The sequence below is a fragment of the Anomaloglossus baeobatrachus genome, chromosome 9, assembly GCF_048569485.1.
Source record: "Anomaloglossus baeobatrachus isolate aAnoBae1 chromosome 9, aAnoBae1.hap1, whole genome shotgun sequence".
Taxonomy (NCBI): domain Eukaryota; kingdom Metazoa; phylum Chordata; class Amphibia; order Anura; family Aromobatidae; genus Anomaloglossus; species Anomaloglossus baeobatrachus.
This window is the reverse complement of record NC_134361.1, coordinates 184671885-184697403: the sequence shown is the minus strand read 5'-3', so window position 1 is coordinate 184697403 and position 25519 is coordinate 184671885. Positions and strand designations below refer to the sequence as shown.

Here is a 25519-nt window from a genome sequence, read left to right as displayed (position 1 = left end):
TGCGGGGTTGGGGGGGGGGGTCAGCTCCTGCCAGTGACAGATATACCTGTCATTTGTCGTTTAGGGGTTTTAGCAATAGGGGATGTCAGCTGAAAAAAAATGTAGTTTTATTTTTTTAACTTCCCATTTCTGTTGCAGAGATTTTACCAATAGCGCCATAGTAGATATTCTCCGCCTTTTCCCCTGCATGATGTTGCATAAGCAGGAGGAAAAAAAAAAAGAAGAACACTTCACCAGAGAAGGACAGACAGGGATTTCTCAGCACAGCTCTCCGCTCTCATTGGTGGTATCTACTGTGATTAAAAATGGGAATGAGGAGCAGAGCAGAGCTGGGTGTCATTACAGACACCTCAAGGAGTTCTAGCAGGGGATTATGATTATGCAGGACTGATAACAGCAGCTCAGTCAGGAGCTGAGAGGGAGTGGAAGTGATATCAGAAGCATAATGATATGCAGGACTGATAAGAGCAGCTCAGTCAGGAGCTAAAGGTACAGTCACACTTAGCAACGCTCCAGCGATCCCACCAGCGATCTGACCTGGCAGGGATCGCTGGAGCGTCGCTACATAGTGGCTTGTGAGCGGTCAATCAGGCAGATCTCCACTGCGATCAGAGATCAGCCACCAGTGACCCATGTAACGACGCTGTGCTTGGTAACCATAGTACACATCGGGTTACTAAGCAAAGCGCTTTGCTTATAGTTACCCAATGTGTACCTTGGCTACGTGTGCAGGGAGCCGGACGCTGGTAACCAAGGTAAATATCGGGTAACCAAGCAAAGCGCTTTGCTTGGTTACCCAATGTGTACCTTGGTTACCAGCGTCTGCAGAAGCCGGCTCCCTGCACATTCAGATCATTGCTCTCTCGCTGTTAAACACAGCGATGTGTGCTTCACAGCGGGAGAGCAACGAGCAAAAAATGGTCCAGGGCATTCAGCAACGACCGGTGACCTCACAGCAGGATCTAGGTCGTGGCTGGATGTCACACACAGCGACATCGCTAGCAAGATCGCTGTTGCGTCACAAAAGAAGTGACTCAGCAGCGATGTTGCTAGCGATGTCGCTTAGTGACATATGGCCTTAAGAGGGAGGGCGAGTAATAGGAGAAGCTTAAGGTTATGCAAGACTTATCTGAGCAGCTCAGTCTGGAGATGACAGGGAGGGTGAATGATTTGAAAGCTTAATTTTATGCAGGACTGATAAAGCAGCTTCATAAGGAGCTAAGGGGGAGGGGTAATGATATGAGAAATGTAATGCTGTACAGAACTCAATTTGCCATAGATAGGTTACTGTAACAACTGTAGTTAACCCTTCTGCCTCGAATACAAGCACTGAACACACTGGCCAGGCTGTAGTGGTCAGTACCCTTGGAAACAAGCTGCACAATAAGTAAGAGAAAAGCTCTCATTGAAGGAGAAAGAAAGCAGATAGAAAAAGCAAGTCATTTGCAAACTTGCTTATTTCCATACGTCTAACTAAAAGCAATCTAATATGAGAATACCCTTTAAATTAAGGCCTCATTTAGATGACCATGTATTCATGATCATAGTAAAAACAACGATGCACAGACAGACCATGGTCTCCAGACTCAAACTTTAATTTAGATAAATCCCAAGCACTCATGGAACAAGAGACTGCAGTAACGCAAGAAATGTGTTTTATTCATAGAATATCTGCAAAAGGAAAAAGCACCTCAACCAGATTTGAGTAAAGCCAACGTTTTGGCCAGACTTGGTCAAGGTTTTGCATATCGTAAAGTTGGGGGAAAAAGACGAACTGGACGTCAAAAAAGACCGTATCTTAAAGGAGGCGTTTAGTTCTCGTGGCCACTTTGCAGTACCCTAGGAGGCATGGGAGATAGGTGATGGAGAGGAAGAAGTGCCTATAAGCCAGGAGGAATGTGGCAGCAGTGGAAGGCACCTAAGACACAAGGTCTCTGGCCGGCTTTCCAAGGTAGGTTTGCCCCAGAAACGCTGCAGAAACCAAGTCAGTTTCTGGATCCTGTCCCTTTAATATAACACAAGCTCTTTAATTTGCTGTGGCCATGAAAGAGTAGATTACAACGATCGGATAGGAGCACGCCAAACCCCATTCAACCCCTATCTGAAAGATAATCCGTATGTGATGAATACACCGGACTGATGTTACGGATTCATTCATTGTCGATACGTTTGCTTTTATTAAGATCTCAGACGTTACATTACCTGTTTCAGTTTCAGGAAGAAGTTTTCCGTCGAGCTTCTTTTGCTGAATGGCCAGTAGAGCCGCTCGCTGGCGGAGCACACTCGACACCTTTGTCTCTAGGAGGAAGCGCACGGGCTCCTGAACTTCGGTGATCCACCAGGTCCACCGCCGTGGTAATAAAAAGGACCTTGTCTGTAAAAAAGCATACCTTTTTAGTTAAAGGGTAATAATATAATATGCTTTGTGTTTCAGCCCTCACCCACTTTTCTTATATTTAATCATCACTAGAGCAGGGCTTGTTCCAGTCTTCATAGATGAAGATTGTCAGATAGATCTTGTAAAAACAAGCAACTATGCAATTTATTGCCTCCTAGAATTTGGAAGCTATTCTCGTGATATCACGTTGCCTGGGAAACCGACCACCGCTGCTGTCTGGCTTGTAAACACTGCTCTGGAGGTAACCAGCGATTATAAACAGCACTTACAAGCTCAATAGATAAGAGCTTGTAAGCACTGCGCATGTTCTGCTGTCCAGTAGCAGTGGTCAGTCTCCATGGCAACCTGCTGTAAACAAAAGTGATATCTGAAAAATGGCTGGAAATCGTCATAAGCAGTAATTGCAAACATGAAGATGGGAATGACCCATATTTAAAACAATTTATTAGAGAAACATATCCTTTATTCCCCTTATGTTAGCTCTACAATTATATGGAGTTTATAAATGTGAAGAGGCAATTAAAGGAGTCTCTGGGACATCAACATCAATGATTTATCCTATGGTGGGGGGCATCACATCAGGGGGGACCCCTGCGCTCCTTGTTTACACAGATACAGCAGCTCATCCATACAAAGAGGCTGACGCGTTCCTGCATCTCGCCTCATTGCAGGGGCTGTAAATGCGTGTTTTACTCTTTATTGCTGCTTTATATCATCTTTATATAACATAACATTAGATCCTTGGTACTTAAGCAAACACAGATAATGATGAGGCAGCTCCTTCGTTCTCTGCAGGGACTAATATTGCCTAATTATCTGGGAATCCCGCTGATAACATTAATGATTACCGTCGTGATGTCACACAGAGACTATCGCCGGTGATGCACGGCACGGGCGGCTGCAGAACGGTGCATGCCATAGAAAGACGGAAGGAACGGCACTGTACTGGCTGTGACCTCTTTACACAGGAGGACTTAGAAATTTGGGCACCATTCAAAAGCATTCTCAGTTTTTTAATTCTAATTGGGCATCAGTCAGAAGGTGCAACAGTACCTGCTGCATCTGCTCACCAAATACCCCTTATATAACATCTGCCAACTGTTATGTATGATGCAGATACAGATCCAGCATATCAGAGGTATGAGCGGATCAGGAGCAGAGCCCGCACCCCGCACAGCAGATACCAGCTGTATTACACAGCTGGCTTCTGCCTTTAACCTCAACAATCAGTGCTACTGCCAATCACTGCTGATACTAGTGATGAGCGGGCACTACCATGCTCGGGTGCTCAGTACTCGTAACTAGTGATGAGCGGGCACTACCATGCTCGGGTGCTCAGTACTCGTAACTAGTGATGAGCGGGCACTACCATGCTCAGGTGCTCAGTACTCGTAATTAGTGATGAGCGAGCACTACCATGCTCGGGTGCTCAGTACTGGTAACTAGTGATGAGCGGGCACTACCATGCTAGGGTGCTCAGTACTGGTAACTAGTGATGAGCGGGCACTACCATGCTAGGGTGCTCAGTACTGGTAACTAGTGATGAGCGGGCACTACCATGCTAGGGTGCTCAGTACTCGTAACTAGTGATGAGCGGGCACTACCATGCTCGGGTGCTCAGTACTCGTAACTAGTGATGAGCGGGCACTACCATGCTCAGGTGCTCAGTACTCGTAATTAGTGATGAGCGAGCACTACCATGCTCGGGTGCTCAGTACTGGTAACTAGTGATGAGCGGGCACTACCATGCTAGGGTGCTCAGTACTGGTAACTAGTGATGAGCGGGCACTACCATGCTAGGGTGCTCAGTACTGGTAACTAGTGATGAGCGGGCACTACCATGCTAGGGTGCTCAGTACTCGTAACTAGTGATGAGCGGGCACTACCATGCTCGGGTGCTCAGTACTCGTAACTAGTGATGAGCGGGCACCACCATGCTCAGGTGCTCAGTACTTGTAACTAGTGATGAGCGGGCACTACCATGCTCGGGTGCTCAGTACTCGTAACTAATGATGAGCGGGCACCACCATGCTAGGGTGCTTGGTAGTCATTTAGAGTAGTTGGACGTTCAGACGGGTGTGACTCTGTGAGGGTAGGCCTGCTGGGCTATAGGCCGTTCGTCCAAATTAAATAAGATTATCTTTGTGTGTATATAAAGACAATAAAGATGCCATTGCATAATTATCTGTATGACAATCGCATAGCCACCATTATAACTTTAACCCCTTCACCCCCGGCCACTAAAACACCCTAAGGACCGGGCCATTTTTTGCAATTCTGACCAGTGTCACTTTGACAGGTTATAACTCTGTGTAGCGCCTGGTCCCACCAGACCCCGTGGGGGGCGCGCTCCCTCACATGTGCCCAAGTCCCAGCATGGCTCCCACTAGCACTCCCAGTCATAGCCCCAGGCAGCGACGGCCTTCCTCTTACAGGTCCCATGGCTCTGCAGGCGCTGCTCCTGCTCCTGTCTCCCTTCCTTACACAGAGCTGCAGTAAGTGACTCTAGGCTGTGCGCGAGGCCACGCCCCCTTTCTTAAAGCGGTATGCCCCGTTTTCTGGAAGTGACCTCAGAGGTCACCTGTTACCTAATGGGTATTTAGGTTCACCTTCCCCAGCAGCAGGCGCCCGAGCAACGCTTCCATTAGAGCCTTGCCAGTGTCAAGACCCCTTGTGCTGTTATCTGTTTTCTGTGCATTGATACCTGGTTCTAATCTCTTGTCTCACCGTAGTGCCATCCGTACCATTCCGGCTGGGGACGTCACCGCTCATACTGACAGTGGACGTCACCGTGCCCTACCTACCGTGGACATTATCTGTGCCGTACCTGCTGTGGACGTCACCGCTCATACCGACAGTGGACGTCACCGTGCCCTACCTGCCGTGGACATTATCCGTGCCGTACCTGCGGCGGACGTCACCTGCTGTGAACATTTCCGGTGCAGTTTCCGTGTCCTGCCGGCTGTGGACGTCACAACCTTGCTACACCTGGCCCTACAGAGACTCCTACTACCGATTCCTGGCTGCCGTGCATTTAGGCCTCCTGCGGAGGCGCCGCACAGTCCCTGTATAGGGGTTCGCTGCTGGTCGCCTTCTCAGGGGAGTCCGGTGCACGGTCCAGTGGGACCACCTCCGGACGCTCGCCGCTCCTTGGTGAGCGTAACACTCTGGAATGCTTCAACGGATCCTGGCGATTCTGAGATTGTTTTTTCGTGACATATTGTACTTCATGTCAGTGGTACATTAAGGCCGATATTTTTTGCGTTTATTTGAGGAAATTTGGCAAACATTTTGCAATTTTCAAACTTTGAAAATTTATGCCCATAAATCTGAGAGATGTGTCACAGAAAATAGTTACTAAATAACATTTCCCACTTGTCTACTTTACATCAGCGCAATTTTCGAAACAAAAATTTTTTCCGTTAGGAAGTTAGAAGGGGTCAAACTTCATCAGCAATTTCTCATTTTTCCAACAAAATAATTTTTTTTTAGGGACCACGTCACCTTTGAAGTGACTTTGAGAGGCCGAGGTGACAGAAAATACCCAAAAGTGACCCCATTCTAAAAACTGCACCCCTCACACTGCTCAAAACCACATCCAAGAAGTTTATTAACCCTTTAAGTGCTTCACAGGAACCAAAGCAATGTGGAAGGAAAAAAATGAAAATTTTACTTAACACAAAAATGTTACTTTAGCCATAAAATTTTCATTTTCACAAGGGAGAAAAGAGAAAGTGCACCCTACAATTTACTGTGCATTTTCTCCTGAGTCCGCTGATACCCCATATGTGGTAAAAATCAATTGTTCGGGCGCACGGCAGAGTTCGAAAGGGAAGGAGCGCCATTTGAATTTTTGAACGCAAAATTAGCTGCACTCATTAGCGGACGCCATGTTGGGTTTGAAGAGGTGCCTAAACAATGGAGCTCCCCCACAAGTGACCCTATTTTGGAAACTAGAGCCCTCAAATATTTTTTCTAGATGTTTGATGTGCACTTTGAACCCCTGGGGGCTTCACAGAAGTTTATAACGTTGAGCCGTGAAAAGAAAAAAAAAATTTTTTACCACAAAACTGTTGCTTCAACCAGGTAGCTTTTTTTTCACAAGGGTATCAGGGAAAAAAATGCACCATAAAATGTATGGTGCATTTTCTCCTGAGTACGCAGATACCTAATATGTGGTGGAAAGTAATTGTTTGGGCGCATGGAGGGGGTCAGAAGAGAAGGAGCACCATTTGACAGCAAAATTGGTTGGAATCATTAGCTGACGTAATGTTGCATTTGGAGACCCCCTGAGGTGCCTAAACAATGGAGCTCCCCCACAAGTGACCCCGTTTTGGAAACTAGACCCCCTCAAGGAATTTATCTAAATGTTTAGCGAGCCCCAAGGGGCTCCACAGAAGTTGATAATGTTGAGCCATGAATACAATTTTTTTTTTTTCACCACAAAACTGTTACTTGAACCAGGTAGCTTTTTTTTTTCACAAGGGTATCAGGAAAAAAAATGTACCATAAAACGTATTGTGCAATTTCTCCTGAGTACGGAGATACCTCATATGTGGTGGAAAGTAATTGTTTGGGCACATGGAGGGGATCAGAAGAGAAGGAGCACCATTTGACAGCAAAATTGGTTGGAATCATTAGCGGACGCCATGTCACATTTGGAGACAGGGGGCAGATCGGGGCATGGGGGGGGGCAGATCGCGGGGGGCACGGGCAGGGGCCATAACGGGAGTGCGCAGGGGCCATCGCGGGAGCGCGCACGGGCTGCAAGGGGAGCGGAATACTCACGTGGAGCAGGAGCTGGAGCGGTGACATCAGCGGCATCAGCAGCGGCGGTGGCGTGGTACCACACGTACCAGCCAGTGCACGCTGCAGACATGTTGGGGTAGGGCTTCCCAGACCAGCACAGGCCTGGGGAGGGCGGCCACCTGCAGATCCGACCGCCCCACTGCACACTGATTGGAGCGATTGCGCGTCATAGCACAATCGCTCGAATCAGTGCTGCAGGGGCTGGGGGCAACATGTTTGAGGTCCAGCTATGATATACTGCAGCTGCTGCGGCATCTCATAGCCGGATCTCACAGTATCGCACTAATTCAGGCATTATTTTTGCTGAAATCGGTGCGAACGATGTGGTTGGCGGTTCAGATTTGAACAGCCAATCACATCGATCGTCTATGGGGGGTGGCGATGCCACCCCCCCTGAGGTCAAGCAAAGGTCCCCTGCTGTAAGAAACAGCAGGGGACATCATTTGAAAGCCGTTGCTATGGCCACGGCAATCAAATGAACTCTAGGCAGTAAACTTACGTCCCTGGTCGTTAAGTCACGTTAAAATAGGACGTAACTTTACTGCCCGCGGTCATGAAGGGGTTAAGATGTGTGATCAGGAATGTGTTAACTAAATAATGAAGCCAAAATGAACAATGAACTAAGAGGTATTTAGAATATACTGAGAGAATCTGTAATCAGTTCTCACCATGTGAAATGTGGGATGTAAGACGTGGGAGGCTAAAGGCCCCGTTACACCAAACGATGTATTTAACGATATATCGCAGGGGTCACGAATTCCGTGATGCACATTCGGCATCGTTAGCAACGTCATTGCGTGACACCAACGAACGACTGTTAACGATCAAAAATACTCACCTTATCGTTGATCGTTGACACGTCGTTCACTTTCAAAATATCGTTGATTGTTGAGGTCGCAGGTTGTTCATCGTTCCTGAGGCAGCACTCATCGCTATGTGTGACACATTGGGAACGACGAACTGCAGCTTACCTGCCGCCGCCGGCAATGAGGAAGGAAGGAGGTGGGCGGGATGTTACAGCTGCTCATCTCCGCCCCTCTGCGTCTATTGGGTGGCTGCTTAGTGACGCTGCTATGACGCCGCACGAAACTCCCCCTTAGAAAGGAGGTGGTTTGCCGGCAACTGCAACGTCGCTAGGCAGGTAAGTCCGTGTGACTGATCCAAACAATTTTGTGCGCCACAGGCAGTAATTTGCCAGTGACGCACAAACGACGGGGGCGGGTAAGCTCGCTAGCGATATCATTAACGATAGCGCTGCATGTAATGGGGCCTTAACTCCTCGTTCTTGCTCAGAAACATGTTAACAAAGAAGTATTCAGTAGCTGGTTTAAGCTGGTATTAGAAGGCCAGAAACAGGCTGATTACGTGCTATATGGACATTGCTGGTTATCTTTGACCAATCAAAGACAATGTTGAACTGAATAATTGTGTGTATTTTATAATATACGGATCAAAAGACCATTAAGTTTCTCCCGAATAGAGACACGTCTCTGTGTGGTTATTGTTCCTCATACATCTGCGCAAATCGATTTGAACTCAGTCTCTGTGACCCTGAAAAACCCAATTTGCAGTTTTCCCTAAATTCCCAACCTTGACAACTCGAGTAACAAGTATAATGAAAGTCAATCTTCCAGGAAAATGCTCAAGTTCTCCATTGGCTTCATTTATACTCTGTACTCGAGACTAGAGTTGAGCGCGGTTCGTGGTTCGTGGTTCTCCAGTTCTAGGCTCGAGTGATTTTGGGGCATGTTCTAGATCGAACTAGAACTCGAGCTTTTTGCAAAAGCTCGATAGTTCTAGAAACGTTCGAGAACGGTTCTAGCAGCCAAAAAACAGCTAAATCATAGCTTGGTTTCTGCTGTAATAGTGTAAGTCACTCTGTGAATCAAACTATTATCACATTTCAGTGTATAGTGTGCGTGAACAGCGCCTTCAGATCACTGCTGTTTCTATAATGGCGATCGCCATTTTTTTTTTTTTTTTCTTGTCTTCCTTCCCTAAGCGCGCGCGTCTTGTGGGGCGGGCCAGCATGTCAGCCAATCACAGACACACACACAGCTAAGTGGACTTTGAGCCAGAGAAGCAACGGCATGTGTGATAGGATCTGCATGTCACATGTCCCTGCATTATAAAACCGGACATTTTCTTCACGAACGCCATTATCTGCCTTCTGCGTCTTTGGTGTCAGACATCACTGTCGCAGCTCCGTCCTCCTGAGTCCTATAGCCGATACAGCTGTATGCGCTGCATACACAGCGTTAGACAGCATAGGGAGAGCACATTCTAGCAGTCCTTTTAAGGGCTCAAAGCGGCAGGGTCAGAGAGCCATAGGTGACAGGTCCTGCAAACAGCAACAGCGTCTGTGTAGCCCAGGTCAGGGATTTCCTCCCTGCATTTCACCATTAGGAGGGAATAGAAAGGCAGGCTTCCATTCCTCTACCCAGAGCACCACAATCCTGCCACTGTACCCTCTTGTCCTCTGCACACTCCAACTAATTATAACTAAGCCATTATACTAGCAAACACTCAGTGTACCTAGTGGCATCCTATACGTGGCTATTGGACTTTGCTTTAGTCCCACTAGTGCCAAGACATTTGCAGAACGCATCTGCCTGCGTTGCACACTCCAACTAATTATAACTAAGCCATTATACTAGCAAACACTCAGTGTACCTAGTGGCATCCTATACGTGGCTATTGGACTTTGCTATAGTCCCACTAGTGCCAAGACATTTGCAGAGCGCATCTGCCTGCGTTGCACACTCCAACTAATTATAACTAAGCCATTATACTAGCACACACTCAGTGTACCTAGTGGCATCCTATACGTGGCTATTGGACTTTGCTATAGTCCCACTAGTGCCAAGACATTTGCAGAGCGCATCTGCCTGCGTTGCACACTCCAACTAATTATAACTAAGCCATTATACTAGCAAACACTTAGTGTACCTAGTGGCATCCTATACGTGGCTATTGGACTTTGCTTTAGTCCCACTAGTGCCAAGACATTTGCAGAACGCATCTGCCTGCGTTGCACACTCCAACTAATTATAACTAAGCCATTATACTAGCACACACTCAGTGTACCTAGTGGCATCCTATACGTGGCTATTGGACTTTGCTATAGTCCCACTAGTGCCAAGACATTTGCAGAGCGCATCTGCCTGCGTTGCACACTCCAACTAATTATAACTAAGCCATTATACTAGCACACACTCAGTGTACCTAGTGGCATCCTATACGTGGCTATTGGACTTTGCTATAGTCCCACTAGTGCCAAGACATTTGCAGAGCGCATCTGCCTGCGTTGCACACTCCAACTAATTATAACTAAGCCATTATACTAGCACACACTCAGTGTACCTAGTGGCATCCTATACGTGGCTATTGGACTTTGCTATAGTCCCACTAGTGCCAAGACATTTGCAGAGCGCATCTGCCTGCGTTGCACACTCCAACTAATTATAACTAAGCCATTATACTAGCAAACCCTTAGTGTACCTAGTGGCATCCTATACGTGGCTATTGGACTTTGCTTTAGTCCCACTAGTGCCAAGACATTTGCAGAACGCATCTGCCTGCGTTGCACACTCCAACTAATTATAACTAAGCCATTATACTAGCACACACTCAGTGTACCTAGTGGCATCCTATACGTGGCTATTGGACTTTGCTATAGTCCCACTAGTGCCAAGACATTTGCAGAGCGCATCTGCCTGCGTTGGACACTCCAACTAATTATAACTAAGCCATTATACTAGCAAACACTTAGTGTACCTAGTGGCATCCTATACGTGGCTATTGGACTTTGCTATAGTCCCACTAGTGCCAAGACATTTGCAGAGCGCATCTGCCTGCGTTGCACACTCCAACTAATTATAACTAAGCCATTATACTAGCACACACTCAGTGTACCTAGTGGCATCCTATACGTGGCTATTGGACTTTGCTATAGTCCCACTAGTGCCAAGACATTTGCAGAGCGCATCTGCCTGCGTTGCACACTCCAACTAATTATAACTAAGCCATTATACTAGCACACACTCAGTGTACCTAGTGGCATCCTATACGTGGCTATTGGACATTGCTATAGTCCCACTAGTGCCAAGACATTTGCAGAGCGCATCTGCCTGCGTTGCACACTCCAACTAATTATAACTAAGCCATTATACTAGCAAACACTTAGTGTACCTAGTGGCATCCTATACGTGGCTATTGGACATTGCTTTAGTCCCACTAGTGCCAAGACATTTGCAGAGCGCATCTGCCTGCGTTGCACACTCCAACTAATTATAACTAAGTTACATTGTCAGGGATATTTATTCTTTATTATTCTGCTGTTAATAAAGCTAGACCACCACTGCAATCTTCACCACCTCTCAATTTTTACTACCACATTTTCAGTCCACAATCTTGTCGCAATCAACATGAGTGGCAAAATGACAGATGCTGGTGGAAAGGGGAAGAGGCGTGGTGGAAAAGCAAAAAAGGTTTTGTCAGTGGGGAAGGTGGCAAAGCTCCATTATCATCTGCTGCAGATAGACCATCTACTAGCAAAAGTAAGATGTCTACTACTTATTGTGGACAATCCGATGTGCTCCCTTTTTTACGGACACGAACAAGAGGAACAAAGGTAGATGATGGGCAAAAAAGGAAAATGCTTGAATGGATCTCAAGTGGTCCAACAAGTGCCCTCTCAGCCACTTCAAGTACCGCATCCAAAAAACACCAGTCCTCTGAGTTGTCATCCCAATCACACTTGATTTCTCCCAGCTCTGAAGTCTCCATCAGCCCTGCACAGTATGGTGGAACTGAGATGGCTGAGTCTGCAGAGCTGTTCAGTCACACTATAGCCTGGGAATCAGAGGTCTGCTCCCAAGCTACAGTGAGTACAGAACAGGAAATGGTCTGCAGTGATGCCCAGAACCTTTGTGACTCTGATTCAGGCCGTGAGGACCAAGTTTCTGAGCATAATGTTGACCCTTTGTCACAAACTGTAACACCTGTGGTTATAGACAATGAGGAACATACTGATGAAGATGAGACGCAGATACCCGATTGGGATGACAACTTAAATATTCGGTCAGGGCAAGAAGAGGCTCGGTCTGAGGGGGAGGGGAGTGCAAACACAACAATTGATGATGACGTTCTAGATCCCACCTACTGTCAACCCCCAGTCAGGCACTCGAGGAGGTCAACAGAGGCGGTGGAGGAGGATGCAACCGACGACGAAGTTACCTTGCGCCTTCCTGGACAGAGTCGGAGCACTGGTAGCACGTCTACAACTGCATCCTCAGCCACCACTCTGCCTATGAGCATTATTCGGGGTGGATCAACAGGTCGCATGGCCTCTAAGCCTTGCCTAGCCTGGTCCTTTTTTCACATCGAAAAAGATCGCCCAACTCATGTGATATGTAACATTTGTCATGATTCTGTTAGTAGAGGTCAAAACCTCAGCAGTTTGACAACTTCTTCCATGAATCGTCACATGACTAAATATCATAAGTCCCGGTGGGAAGCTCACCGTGCTGCAATGCGGCCTAGCGGAGCGAACCATCCACCGCCCGCCCCTTCCAGTGCATCCGCGCGCTCTTCATCTTCTAGGACTGTGGGGACAGCTGTCACACCTGTTTTTCCACGCAAAACTTCCACCACTGTAACCGCAACAGGCAGTTTGCTTGTAAGGTCGTCAGTTGGTTTGGAAGGGGAAACAAGTGAGTGTGTACAGCTCTCTCAGACATCGATAGCACCAACGTTGGATGAAGGCAACATCATGTCTCCGCCTGCACTTTCCTCACAAACCAGCATTTTTCCAGGGACACCCTACTCAACACCGTCTACACACAGCAGCCAGATCTCTGTCCCTCAGATGTGGTCAAATAAAAGGCCACTTCCTCCGACCCATGACAAAGCTAAGAGGTTGACTCTATCCCTCTGTAAGCTGTTGGCTACCGAAATGCTGCCTTTCCGCCTAGTGGACACACAGGATTTTAGAGACCTTATGTCTGTCGCTGTGCCCCAGTACCAGATGCCTAGTCGCCACTACTTCTCTAAGAAAGGTGTGCCCGCGCTACACCAGCATGTCGCACACAACATCACCGCTTCCTTGAGAAACTCTGTGTGTGAACGGGTGCATTTCACCACCGATACTTGGACCAGTAAGCATGGACAGGGACGTTACATGTCGCTGACTGGGCACTGGGTAACTATTGTGATAGATGGTGAAGGGTCTGCTGCACAAGTCTTGCCGTCCCCACGACTTGTGTGTCAATCCTCTGTCTGTCCAAGTTCCGCCACTGCTTCTGCATCCTCCACCTCATCTGGGTCCTCCACCTCCGCCCCAAGCCTGCCTGGTCAGGCCACCAGCGTTCTCACTGCGCAGAAGGAATCACGCACCCCTCATTACTATGCTGGCAGCAGAGCGCAACGGCATCAGGCGGTCTTTAGCTTGACATGTCTTGGTAATAAGAGTCACACAGCTGAGGAGTTGTGGTCAGCTCTGCGGTCCGAGTTTAATAAATGGTTGTCTCCACTCAACCTGCAGCCTGGTAAGGCCGTGTGCGACAATGCTGCAAACCTGGGTGCGGCCCTTCGCCTGGGCAAGGTGACACACGTACCTTGTATGGCTCACGTGTTGAACCTTGTCGTGCAGCAATTTTTAACACACTATCCCGGCCTAGATGGCCTTCTGAACAGGGCACGAAAACTGTCTGCTCACTTCCGCCGTTCAAGCGCCGCAGCTGAGCGACTTGCATCGCTCCAGAAGTCTTTCGGCCTGCCGGTTCATCGCCTGAAATGCGATGTGGCGACACGCTGGAATTCAACTCTCCACATGTTACAGCGACTGTGGCAGCACCGCAGAGCCCTGGTGCAATACGTCATGACGTATAGCCTGGGCCAACGAGATGCAGAGGTGGGGCAGATCACCCTGATGGAGTGGTCTCAGATCAAGGACCTATGCACCCTTCTGCACAGTTTCGACATGGCGACGAATATGTTTAGCTCTGACAATGCCATTATCAGCATGACGATTCCAGTCATTTACATGCTGGAGCACACGCTAAACACTATTCGGAGTCAGGGGGTGGGACAACATGAAGGGGAGGAACTACAGGAGGATTCATATGCGCAAGGGACAACAACATCACCAAGGTCCAGACGTTCATCATCACCAACGCAGCAGGCATGGGACCAAGGGGGACAGGGATCGACAAGGGCGCATAGTAGCAGGCGAAATGTTGAGCAAGGTGCAGGAGAACATGAAGAAATGGAGGACGAACTGTCCATGGACATGGAAGACTCAGCGGATGAGGGAGACCTTGGTCAAATTTCAGTTGAAAGAGGTTGGGGTCAGATGTCAGAGGAAGAAAGAACGGGTAGCACCTCTATGCCACAAACACAGCGTGGACTTGGTCCGCATGGCTGCGCAAGACACATGAGTGCCTTTTTGTTGCACTACCTCCAACATGACAGTCGTATTGTCAAAATTAGAAGTGATGATGACTACTGGATTGCCACACTATTAGATCCCCGGTACAAGTCCAAATTTTGTGACATAATTCCAGCCATAGAAAGGGACGCACGTATGCAGGAGTATCAGCAGAAGCTGTTACTAGATCTTAGCTCGGCTTTTCCACCAAACAACCGTGCAGGTGCAGGGAGTGAATCTCCCAGTTGTAACTTGACAAACATGGGACGGTCTCGTCATCTTCAACAGTCTACCCGTACCAGTAGGACCGTATCTGGTGCCGGTAACAGCAATTTTATGGAATCTTTTCATAATTTTTTTAGACCCTCTTTTGCAAGGCCACCAGAGACAACAAGTCTGACACATAGTCAACGGCTGAAGAGGATGATACAGGAGTATCTCCAAATGAACATCGATGCCATGACTTTGCAAATGGAGCCTTGCTCCTTTTGGGCTTCAAACCTAGAAAAATGGCCAGAGCTCGCAACTTACGCCTTGGAGATTTTGTCGTGTCCAGCTGCCAGCGTTGTCTCTGAACGTGTATTCAGTGCTGCTGGGTGTGTGCTGACAGATAAGCGCACGCGTCTGTCCAGTGACAATGTGGACAGACTGACGTTCATCAAAATGAACAAGTCATGGATCCAGAAGGAATTTACTACCCCTGTGTCATCCTGGGGAGAGTAAATGCTTGTTGATTTGGAATGTGCTTGATGCAAATCAAAACATCCTGTTTGCAACTAGGGCACAAGTGCTGCCACTGAATGGGTGGGTGTGTGGGGCCCAATTTTTGGAAAAAAAGGGAGACTCCGCTTGGAGTAACCCTTGCTTACATTGTTTTTAAAAGAAGCCAAGATGAACAGAGCTGGGATCAGGAAAGACTTTGCTACCTACCCTGGTGTCATCCTGGGGACGGTTAATTATGGCGTATTTTTGAATGTGCTTGATGCAAATCTAGCTGTGAAGTGTACAACTGGGGCACAACTGCTGCCACTGAATGGGTGGGTGTGTGGGGCCCAATTTTTGGAAAAAAAGGGAGACTCCGCTTGGAGTAACCCTTGCTTGCTGTGTTTTTAAAAGAAGCCAAGATGAACAGAGCTGGGATCAGGAAAGACTTTGCTACCTACCCTGGTGTCATCCTGGGGACGGTTAATTATGGCGTATTTTTGAATGTGCTTGATGCAAATCTAGCTGTGAAGTGTACAACTGGGGCACAACTGCTGCCACTGAATGGGTGGGTGTGTGGGGCCCAATTTTTGGAAAAAAAGGGAGACTCCGCTTGGAGTAACCCTTGCTTGCTGTGTTTTTAAAAGAAGCCAAGATGAACAGAGCTGGGATCAGGAAAGACTTTGCTACCTACCCTGGTGTCATCCTGGGGACGGTTAATTATGGCGTATTTTTGAATGTGCTTGATGCAAATCTAGCTGTGAAGTGTACAACTGGGGCACAACTGCTGCCACTGAATGGGTGGGTGTGTGGGGCCCAATTTTTGGAAAAAAAGGGAGACTCCGCTTGGAGTAACCCTTGCTTGCTGTGTTTTTAAAAGAAGCCAAGATGAACAGAGCTGGGATCAGGAAACACTTTGCTACCTACCCCGGTGTCATCCTGGGGACGGATAAGAATGGCGTATTTTTGAATGTGCTTGATGCAAATGTAGCTGTGAAGTGTACAACTAGGGCACAACTGCTGCCACTGAAGGGGTGGGTGTGTGTGGGGCCCAATTTTTGGAAAAAAGGGAGACTCCGCTTGGAGTAACCCTTGATTGCTGTGTTTTTTATAAATGATCCAAGCTGCACAGAGCTGGGATCAGGAAAGACTTAGCTACCTACCCTGGTGTCATCCTGGGGACGGTTAATTATGGCGTATTTTTGAATGTGCTTGATGCAAATCTAGCTGTGAAGTGTGCAACTGGGGCACAAGTGCTACCACTGAAGGGGTGGGTGTGTGTGTGTGGCCCAATTTTTGGAAAAAAGGGAGACTCCGCTTGGAGTCACCTTGCGGTGTTTTACATGATTTTAGAAGGGCGTGCCATGCCTATATCTGTGTGTCCTCCTCTTTTTCCTTGTCCAGCTGTTTTGTTTTCGCATGAGTATATGTCCTTGTCACTTTCCAATGTGTTTGAGTTGTTTGTCACCTTTAGGACACCTTTGAGGGTGTTTTCTAGGTGTTTTTCTGTGTTTGTGATTGCCTGCCATTGTTTCCTATGCAGTTCGAGTTCGGTTCGTCGAACGTTCGACGAACCGAACTCGAACGGGAGGTCCGTTCGGCGAACCAACCTCGAGCCGAACCGCGACCGGTTCGCTCATCTCTACTCGAGACGCACCCGTCTGAGTGTCCAACTGCTCTTAATGAGTACCAAGCACCTGAGCATGGTAGTGCTCGCACATCACTACCGCTAACTTGTTAAGTGCAACTGTCAATCAATGACAGCAGCATTTAAAGAAGTTGTCCAGTTACCAAAACTGATTTTTTTTTTCTGATCAATCTTGCTAATATGTGCCCCTCAACACATCTATTATGTTTTTTCAGCAAAATTACCTTTTATTGTGCACTAGCAGCACATGCTCATTGCTGGCTCCAGCTCTGATGGGGTTAATCTCTCCTCTGACTTCCTTTGATCAGTTCCTACAAGTCCCAGAATTCTTTGTGGCTCTAGGGCGGTGTCTAGCTTATCTAACACATCCACTGTGTGTAACACCCCCCTCAGCTCTCCACCCAAAGTCTCCTCCCTGCCTCTTCCCTGTGGATGCACTGAGAGCAATCACACAGAGACAGCAGCAGCTCTGCACAACCAGGGGAAGAAAGTGTGTGTGAGTGTGTGTGAGAGTGTGTCTGAGAGTGTGTCTGAGAGTGTGTCTGAGAGTGTGTGTGAGAGTGTGTGTGAGAGTGTGTGTGAGAGTGTGTGTGAGAGTGTGTGTGAGAGTGTGTGTGTGAGTGTGTGTGTGTGAGTGTGTGTGTGTGTGAGTGTGTGTGTGAGTGTGTGTGTGAGTGTGTGTACAGAAATTATGATTATTAGCCGGCGCAACATGTGAAAAAAAAAATTGGGGGAAAAAAAGTGAGGTGGTGATGAGATTGCTTTTTCCCCTCTTGCCTAGTCTGTGTGTCGTCCGTATCATCCGCAAACCGCATATGACCGGATCCTGTGGATTAAATGTGCAGCGCATGCAACCGTTATTTTACCGGATCCTTCTGCAGCGGGACACAGAATTTATCGTCCGGCGCTGGAGTCAGCTGACTCCTGATCTCACAGCCCGCACACGCTGCAATGGCTGCAGGTGGGCTCATTCACATGACCGTTCCGTGTGTCCTGGTCAGTTCCTGTTTTTTTGCGGCCCCACAGACAGGACCATCTTTTTAATGTCTTTTGTGTAGGATCGGATGGCACACGGTAGCACTCCATGTGCATCCGATCCTACAAAAAAAACACATCGGATGCCGTATGTCCGCTCCGTTATTATGGAACATGTCCTATTCTGTTCAGTAATAACGAACCGTGACTCAATACAAGTCAATGGGTCCATAAAATTCCCGGAAGCAACACGGAAGCACTTCCATGTGACTTCCGTTGGGTGCCCGTGCAGTCAGTGTCCCGCTCCAGCCCCAGCCCCGCAGCTGCCCGCTCAGCAGTGTCAGCAGCGGCCCGCACTGCAGTGTCAGCAGCCGCGGGGATGACAAGCGCTACCGTCAGGAGGTTAGTAAGTTCATTACCTACGGTGATGAAGTCCTGCCCTCCTGACGTCAGCGGTCGTCACTGCCTTCTATGCCCGCCGCTTGTCACATCACCTCTTGCTGTCGACCAGAGACTGTGACTAGTGGTGACGTCACGGGCCGCTCGCGATACTTTATTTGTTAAGGCGGCGGTCATTGAACTCGGTGACAGCGCTGCTGTCAGGAGTTCAGCGATCATCGCAGGTAATATACCTCGCTAACCTCCTGATAGCAGCACTCGTCATGCCCTGCAGTGACCTGTGCTGACCTATTGTATGTTAGCTCAGGTCACTGCACGGCTCTCCCAGCAAATAGGGAACATTCTGTTCTTCATTGCCTGGGACATTGACTATGGTATTGATCATCGTGGGACCCCCTTGTATTACACCAGACCTGGATTTGTTTTTCTTTCTAATAAATTGGTGAATGTGTGGGGAGTGTTTTTTCAAATAAAAATGTATTTGTTGTCTATTTTTTTTTTTTTTATTACTGCCTGGGTTGTTGATGTCGGGTATCTGATACACGCCTGACATCACTAACTCCAGGGCTTGATGCCAGGTGACATTACACATCTGGTATTAACCCTATATATTACCCAGTTTGCCACCGCACCAGGGCAACGGGATGAGCTGGCGCGAAGCACCAGAACTGGCACATCTAATGGATGCGCTACTTCTGGGGCGGCTGCAGCCTGCTATTTTTAGGCTGGGGAGTGTCCAATAACAGTGAACCTCCCTAGTCTGAGAATACCAGACCACAGCTGTCCGCTTTACCTTGGCTGGTGATCCAATTTCGGGGGACCTCGTGTTTTTTGTTTTAAATTATTTAGTTAATTTAAAATAACAGCGTAGGGTGCCCTCTGTTTTGGATTACCAGCCAAGGTGAAGCTGCCAGCTGTGGTTTGCAGGCTGCAGCCGTTTGCTTTACCCTAGCTGGCTACAAAAGATAGGGGGACCGCATGTCATTTTTTATTATTTATTTATTTTTTGGCTAAATACAAGACTAAGCACCTTAGTGCCACATGAAAGTCACAAAAGGGTGCCAGCTTAGAATATGCAGGGGGGTAGGACATTATATATGTCTTTCTTATCTATCTATCTAGCCTTCTATTCATTCATTCATTCATTCATTCCTCTCTCTATATATCTATCTATCCATCTTTATATCTACTCATCTATTTATCTTTCTTGCTGCTTCCGTTTTTTGCGGTCCGAAAAAAAACCGGAAGGCACGCAGATGTCACGCAGATGTCACACGGATGCCACTAGGATGCATCCGTGAAAAAAAAAGGACAGTTTTTTGTGGCCCGCAAAAACAGAACGGTCATGTGAATGTAGCCTTAACAGCAGTCACTGCCTGCTGCCGATCACATGTGACCGTGTGCAGGCTGTGTGTACAGGAGTTCAGCTGAGTTCAGATCAGCTGACTCAAGTGTCGGCCGATCAGGCTGGGGCCACACGGGGATTACTGCGATCCCCTCGCATTACACTCAGCTCTGCTGTACTGAGCGTGAGCCGAGTGTCATGCGTGTGTCCCTTCGACTGAGGTCCGACTCTGCGAGCAGACCTCAGCTGCGGGGGGCAGTCCGCCACTCGAGGGGTGGGCCAGCACTGAGGAAGGGTGGGAGGGATTTCTCTCCCTCTCTCCTCCGTAGTCCACCAATGTACCGCAAGTGCAGTGCGATTTTTCTCTCACCACATACACTTGAATGGGTAAAAGAGAGAGTCTTTCATTAGAGTTGTAGCATGCTGCGATTGTTTTCTCGGTCCAATTAGGGCTGAGAAAATAATTGCTCATGTGCGCTGACACACAGGCCAATATTGGTCCGAGTGGAATGCGATGTTTGATCGCACTCCACTCGCACTGTTTTTCTCGCCGTGTGGCTTAGACCTTACTTGTTCTATGTCCCCCTGCATCCATCGCAGCGTGTGCAGGCTGGAGTTCAGCTGAGTTCAGATCAGCTGACTCCAGTGCTGGCGTGAACTCCGCTGACCTCACAGCCCGTACACGCTGCAATGGATGCAGGGGGACACAGAACAAGTAATCGGCTGACACTGGAGTCATCTGATTACTTGGGATGAATTGAGCAGTAAAATGCTCTGGTGCTCGATGGGCGAAGCCCATGTCGATTTTTTTTTAAAAAAAATTCATTCAAAATAAAAAAAAAAACAAAAAAAAAAAACAAAATCACATTGTTTGTGGGCTCCCGCTGCATTTTCTATTGCTAAGGGTAACCCAAGCAGCTACTGGCTGCTAACCCCCGCTGCTTGGTGTTACTTTCACTGGCAATAGAAATCCAGGGAAGCATTTTTTTTTTTAATAAAGGTTTTTGCCTGAAAACTTTTTTAAAAAAAATGACGTGGGCTTCGCCATATTTTTGTATGCTAGCCAGGTACAGCAGACAGCTACGGGCTGCCCCCAACCCCCAGCTGCCTAATTGTACCCAGCTGGGAACCAAAAATATAGAGAAGCCCCTTTTTTTTTTATTTCATGAATTTCATGAAATAAAAAAAAAAAAAAAAAAATGACTTGGGCTTCACCGAATTTTTGAGTCCAGCCAGGTACAACTAGGCAGCTGGGGATTGGAATCCGCAGTGCAGGGTGCCCAAACTTTCTGGGCCCCCCGCTGCGAATTGCAGTCCACAGACGGCCCAGAAAATGGCGCTTTCATAGAAGTGCCATCTTCTGGCGCTGTATCCAACTCTTCCAGTGGCCATGGTGGCAGGTGGCACGCTGGGTAATAAGGGGTTAATACCAGCTATGTTTTACCAGCTGGTATAAAGCCCGAGATTCTTAATGTCAGGCCAAGTTTGACTTGGCCATTAAGAATCTCCAATAAAGGGTTTAAAAAAAAAAAAATACATCACACAGAGAAAAATACTTTATTAGAAATAATAATAATACACAGACACAGTAGGGACTCCATGTTTATTACTCCCTCTCACCCCTCCACGATGGAGAGATTTCTGTACTGACCATGCCAGGAGAGAGCGAGGGAAAAGAGAGAGAGAGAGAGAGCGCGTGAGGAGGGGGGGAGGAAAAGAGAGCGAGCGAGGGAAAAGAGAGCGAGCGAGGGAAAAGAGAGCGAGCGAGGGAAAAGAGAGCGAGCGAAAAGAGAGCGAGCGAGCGAAAAGAGAGCGAGCGAAAAGAGAGCGAGGGAAAAGAGAGCGAGGGAAAAGAGAGCGAGGGAAAAGAGCGAGGGAAAAGAGCGAGGGAAAAGAGCGAGGGAAAAGAGCGAGGGAAAAGAGCGAGGGAAAAGAGCGAGGGAAAAGAGCGAGGGAAAAGAGCGAGCGAAAAGAGCGAGCGAAAAGAGCGAGGGAAAAGAGCGAGGGAAAAGAGCGAGGGAAAAGAGCGAGGGAAAAGAGCGAGCGAAAAGAGCGAGCGAAAAGAGCGAGCGAGGGAAAAGAGCGAGCGAGGGAAAAGAGCGAGCGAGGGAAAAGAGCGAGCGAGGGAAAAGAGCGAGCGAGGGAAAAGAGCGAGCGAGGGAAAAGAGCGAGCGAGGGAAAAGAGCGAGCGAGGGAAAAGAGCGAGCGAGGGAAAAGAGCGAGCGAGGGAAAAGAGCGAGCGAGGGAAAAGAGAGCGAGAGGAGAGGGGGATAAGAGGGGGCAGAGAAGAGGAGGAAGAGGGGAGGGGGAGAAGAGTGGGGGGAGAGAAGAGTGGGGGGAGAGAAGAGAGTGGGGAAAGAAGAGGGGGGGGGCAGAGGTGCTCTGTCATTAACTGTCTCCACTCTGTGACTGGTGGTGCAGGTGACAGAGTGCAGACAGTTGGTCCCATGCAGCAGGACAGATGGCAGAGCACAGCGGTGACATGCCTGTCAGTGTCTTGCTGCTGGGAGGAGCAGATGATCACACTGCCCGACACCAGCCGCTCTATTGACATCGCAGCAGAGCGGGCGGGTGGAGAGTGTGATCAGATACTTACATTCAGGGGAGATTTCAGCTGAAGAACCCCCCCTGTACTGCACACTGGCGCCCCGTGCCTCACCATCTGCAGGACGCTTAGACGGCTCCACACTGACGTCCTCCGGCTCCTCCCCTCGATGCTGGGCTGTGCCGTGCGGTAGTCACCGCCCACAGCCCTGTCACTCAATCTGAGTGGTGCCAGCCTCCTCTGACGTACCCGACAAGTTTGACAGCCTGGAATTGCCGGGACGTTAGAGGATGCTGGCGGCCACAGCTCCAGGGGGTCATGTGACAGGCACTGAGCGTGTAGCATAGCGCCGCTCAGTGCCAGAAATGGAAACAGAAGCCAATGGAGAAAACGCCTAGAATGGCAAGTAGAACTCATACAGAAAATAAAAAAAATTGGTGAACCACCCCTTTAAGTTCCACGATCTGGTATATGCCCTCTGCCCCCGTTAATTGCTAGCAGGGAGTCTATGGTCTTCCATGACAGCCGGGGACCTGCCAAAGGCCATCCTGCCCACCACACGGTAATTCTCCTGCAACATCCAGTCATAGGCAGGGAGTCATAGGAGACTGTGATTGTTACTATATACAGCAATAGTGGAGTATTGCTGCACACAGTACAGGAGATCAACCAGTCACAGCTTCAAGTCACCTAATGGGACTGAAGAAAAAAAAAAAAGTAAATAGCAATAAAAAAATAAATAAATAAATAAATAAAAATTGCCTACTTTATCCCCAGTTGCAAAATATTAAAAAAAAGATATATAAAATTAATACACAAATGTGCTGCTGCCGAGTTCATAAAACATTAATCTATCAAGACAATTGTTTAACCTGTATAGCAAATTTTGAAGAGGAAAAATGAAATGGTGCCATTCAAAACTACTACTGATTCTGGAAAAAATAATGTCCCGTTCATCTATGTCGGTTAAATACCGCGCCAAACCACAGGAATCAGGATGAAAAAGTAATTCTCTTTTCTTTATTTTCACAGGTCTACGCGTTTCAAGGACATATAGATAGTGTTCTCTGCATTTGTCCTGAGGAAGAGGACGGATATGTCCTTGAAACGCGTAGACCTGTGAAAATAAAGAAAAGAGAATTACTTTTTCATCCTGATTCCTGTGGTTTGGCGCGGTATTTAACCTGCTTTTCTCCCATCATCCGAAACTACTCTGCTGTTGCGGGACTGCTGCCTTCCACGTTTGTTTCATGCTTCTAAAGGAGTTGTGACTGACACAACCCCATCAGGTGAGTGCTTCTATTGCACATTCACTGTTCCATCTGTTATACCGGATAAGACCCTATTTTGCGCCTTTTTCCCACAGTTTATTTTATGTTCATCTATGTCGGCAGACAAAATAAAAAAACTAAAATAAAATATATAAATAAATTGGCTATTTGAAAAAGAGAAAAAAAAAAAAGTGAAAACGCAAAAAACGCTAAACTTACTGCATCCATTACCAGTTTAATGATGATCTAGTTATAGTTAAAAAAAAAAAAAGTATATATATATATATATATATATATATATATATATATATATATATATATATATATATATATATATATATATATATATATATATACACATATATATTACACACACACACATTTATTATAGTCACACCTTCTCATTCATTCTCATTTCTTTATTTCCATGACTCTGAAAATTGTAGATTCACACTTAATTCATGGTTTTGATGCAAACATGTGGAATGAAATACTTAAAAAAGGTGTGAAACAACTGAAAATATGTCTTATATTCTAGGTTCTTCAAAGTAGCCGCCTTTTGCTTTGATTACTGCTTTGCACACTCTTGGCATTCTCTAGATGAGCTTCAAGAGGTAGTCACCGGAAATGGTTTTACAACAGTCTTGAAGGAGTTCCCAGAGATGCTTAGCACTTGTTGGCCCTTTTGCCTTCACTCTGCGGTCCAGCTCACCCCAAACCATCTCGATTGGGTTCAGGTCTGGTGACTGTGGAGGCCAGGTCATCTGGCGTAGCGCCCCATCACTTTCCTTCTTAGTCAGATAGCCCTTACACAGCCTGGAGGTGTGTTTGGGGTCATTGTCCTGTTGAAAAATAAATGATGGTCCAACTAAACGCAAACCGGATGGAATAGCATGCTGCTGCAAGATGCTGTGGTGGCCATGCTGGTTTGTATGCCTTCAATTTTGAATAAATCCCCAACAGTGTCACCAGCAAAGCACCCCCACATCATCACACCTCCTCCTCCATGCTTCACGGTGGGAACCAGGCATGTAGAGTCCATCCATTCACCTTTTCTGCGTCGCACAAAGACATGGTGGTTGGATCCAAAGATCTCAAATTTGGCCTCATCAGACCAAAGCCGATTTCCACTGGTCTAATGTCCATTCCTTGTGTTCTTTAACCCAAACAAGTCTCTTCTGCTTGTTGCCTGTCCTTAGCAGTGGTTTTCTAGCAGCTATTTTACCATGAAGGCCTGCTGCACAAAGTCTCCTCTTAACAGTTGTTCTAGAGATGTGTCTGCTGCTAGAACTCTGTGTGGCATTGACCTGGTCTCTAATCTGAGTTGCTGTTAACCTGCGATTTTTGAGGCTGGTGACTCGGATAAACGTATCCTCCGCAGCAGAGATAACTTTTGGTCTTCCTTTCCTGGGGCGTTCCTGATGTGAGCCAGTGTCTTTGTAGCGTTTGATGGTTTTTGCCACTGCACTTGGGAACACTTTCAAAGTTTTCCCAATTTTTCAGACTGACTGACCTTCATTTCTTAAAGTAATGATGGCCTCTCGTTTTTCTTTACTTAGCTGCTTTTTTCTTGCCATAATACAAATTCTAACAGTCTATTCAGTAGGACTTTCAGCTGTGTATCCACCAGACTTCTGCACAACACAACTGATGGTCCCAACCCCATTTATAAGGCAAGAAATCCCACTTATTAAACCTGACAGGGCACACCTGTGAAGGGAAGACCATTTCCGGTGACTACCTCTTGAAGCTCATCAAGAGAATGCCAAGAGTGTGCAAAGCAGTAATCAAAGCAAAAGGTGGCTACTTTGAAGAACCTAGAATATAAGACTTATTTTCAGTTGTTTCACACTTTAAGTATTTCATTCCACATGTGTTAATTCAGTTTTGATGCCTTCAATGTGAATCTACAATTTTCAGAGTCATGAAAATAAAGAAAACTCTTTGAATGAGAAGGTGTGTCCAAACGTTTGGTCTGTACTGATATATAATAATACT

The 25519-nt window shown here is 47.3% G+C and overlaps 1 protein-coding gene across 1 annotated transcript in view; it reads right to left on the bottom strand.

Annotated features, from left to right (window-relative positions):
• Window positions 1-25519, bottom strand: part of RABGAP1 (RAB GTPase activating protein 1) — a 295120-nt gene that overhangs the window by 198959 nt on the left and 70642 nt on the right. Inside the window, 3 exon segments of the mRNA XM_075324109.1 lie at window positions 2203-2286; window positions 2288-2335; window positions 2337-2374. Coding sequence (XP_075180224.1) covers window positions 2203-2286; window positions 2288-2335; window positions 2337-2374 — 170 coding nt within the window.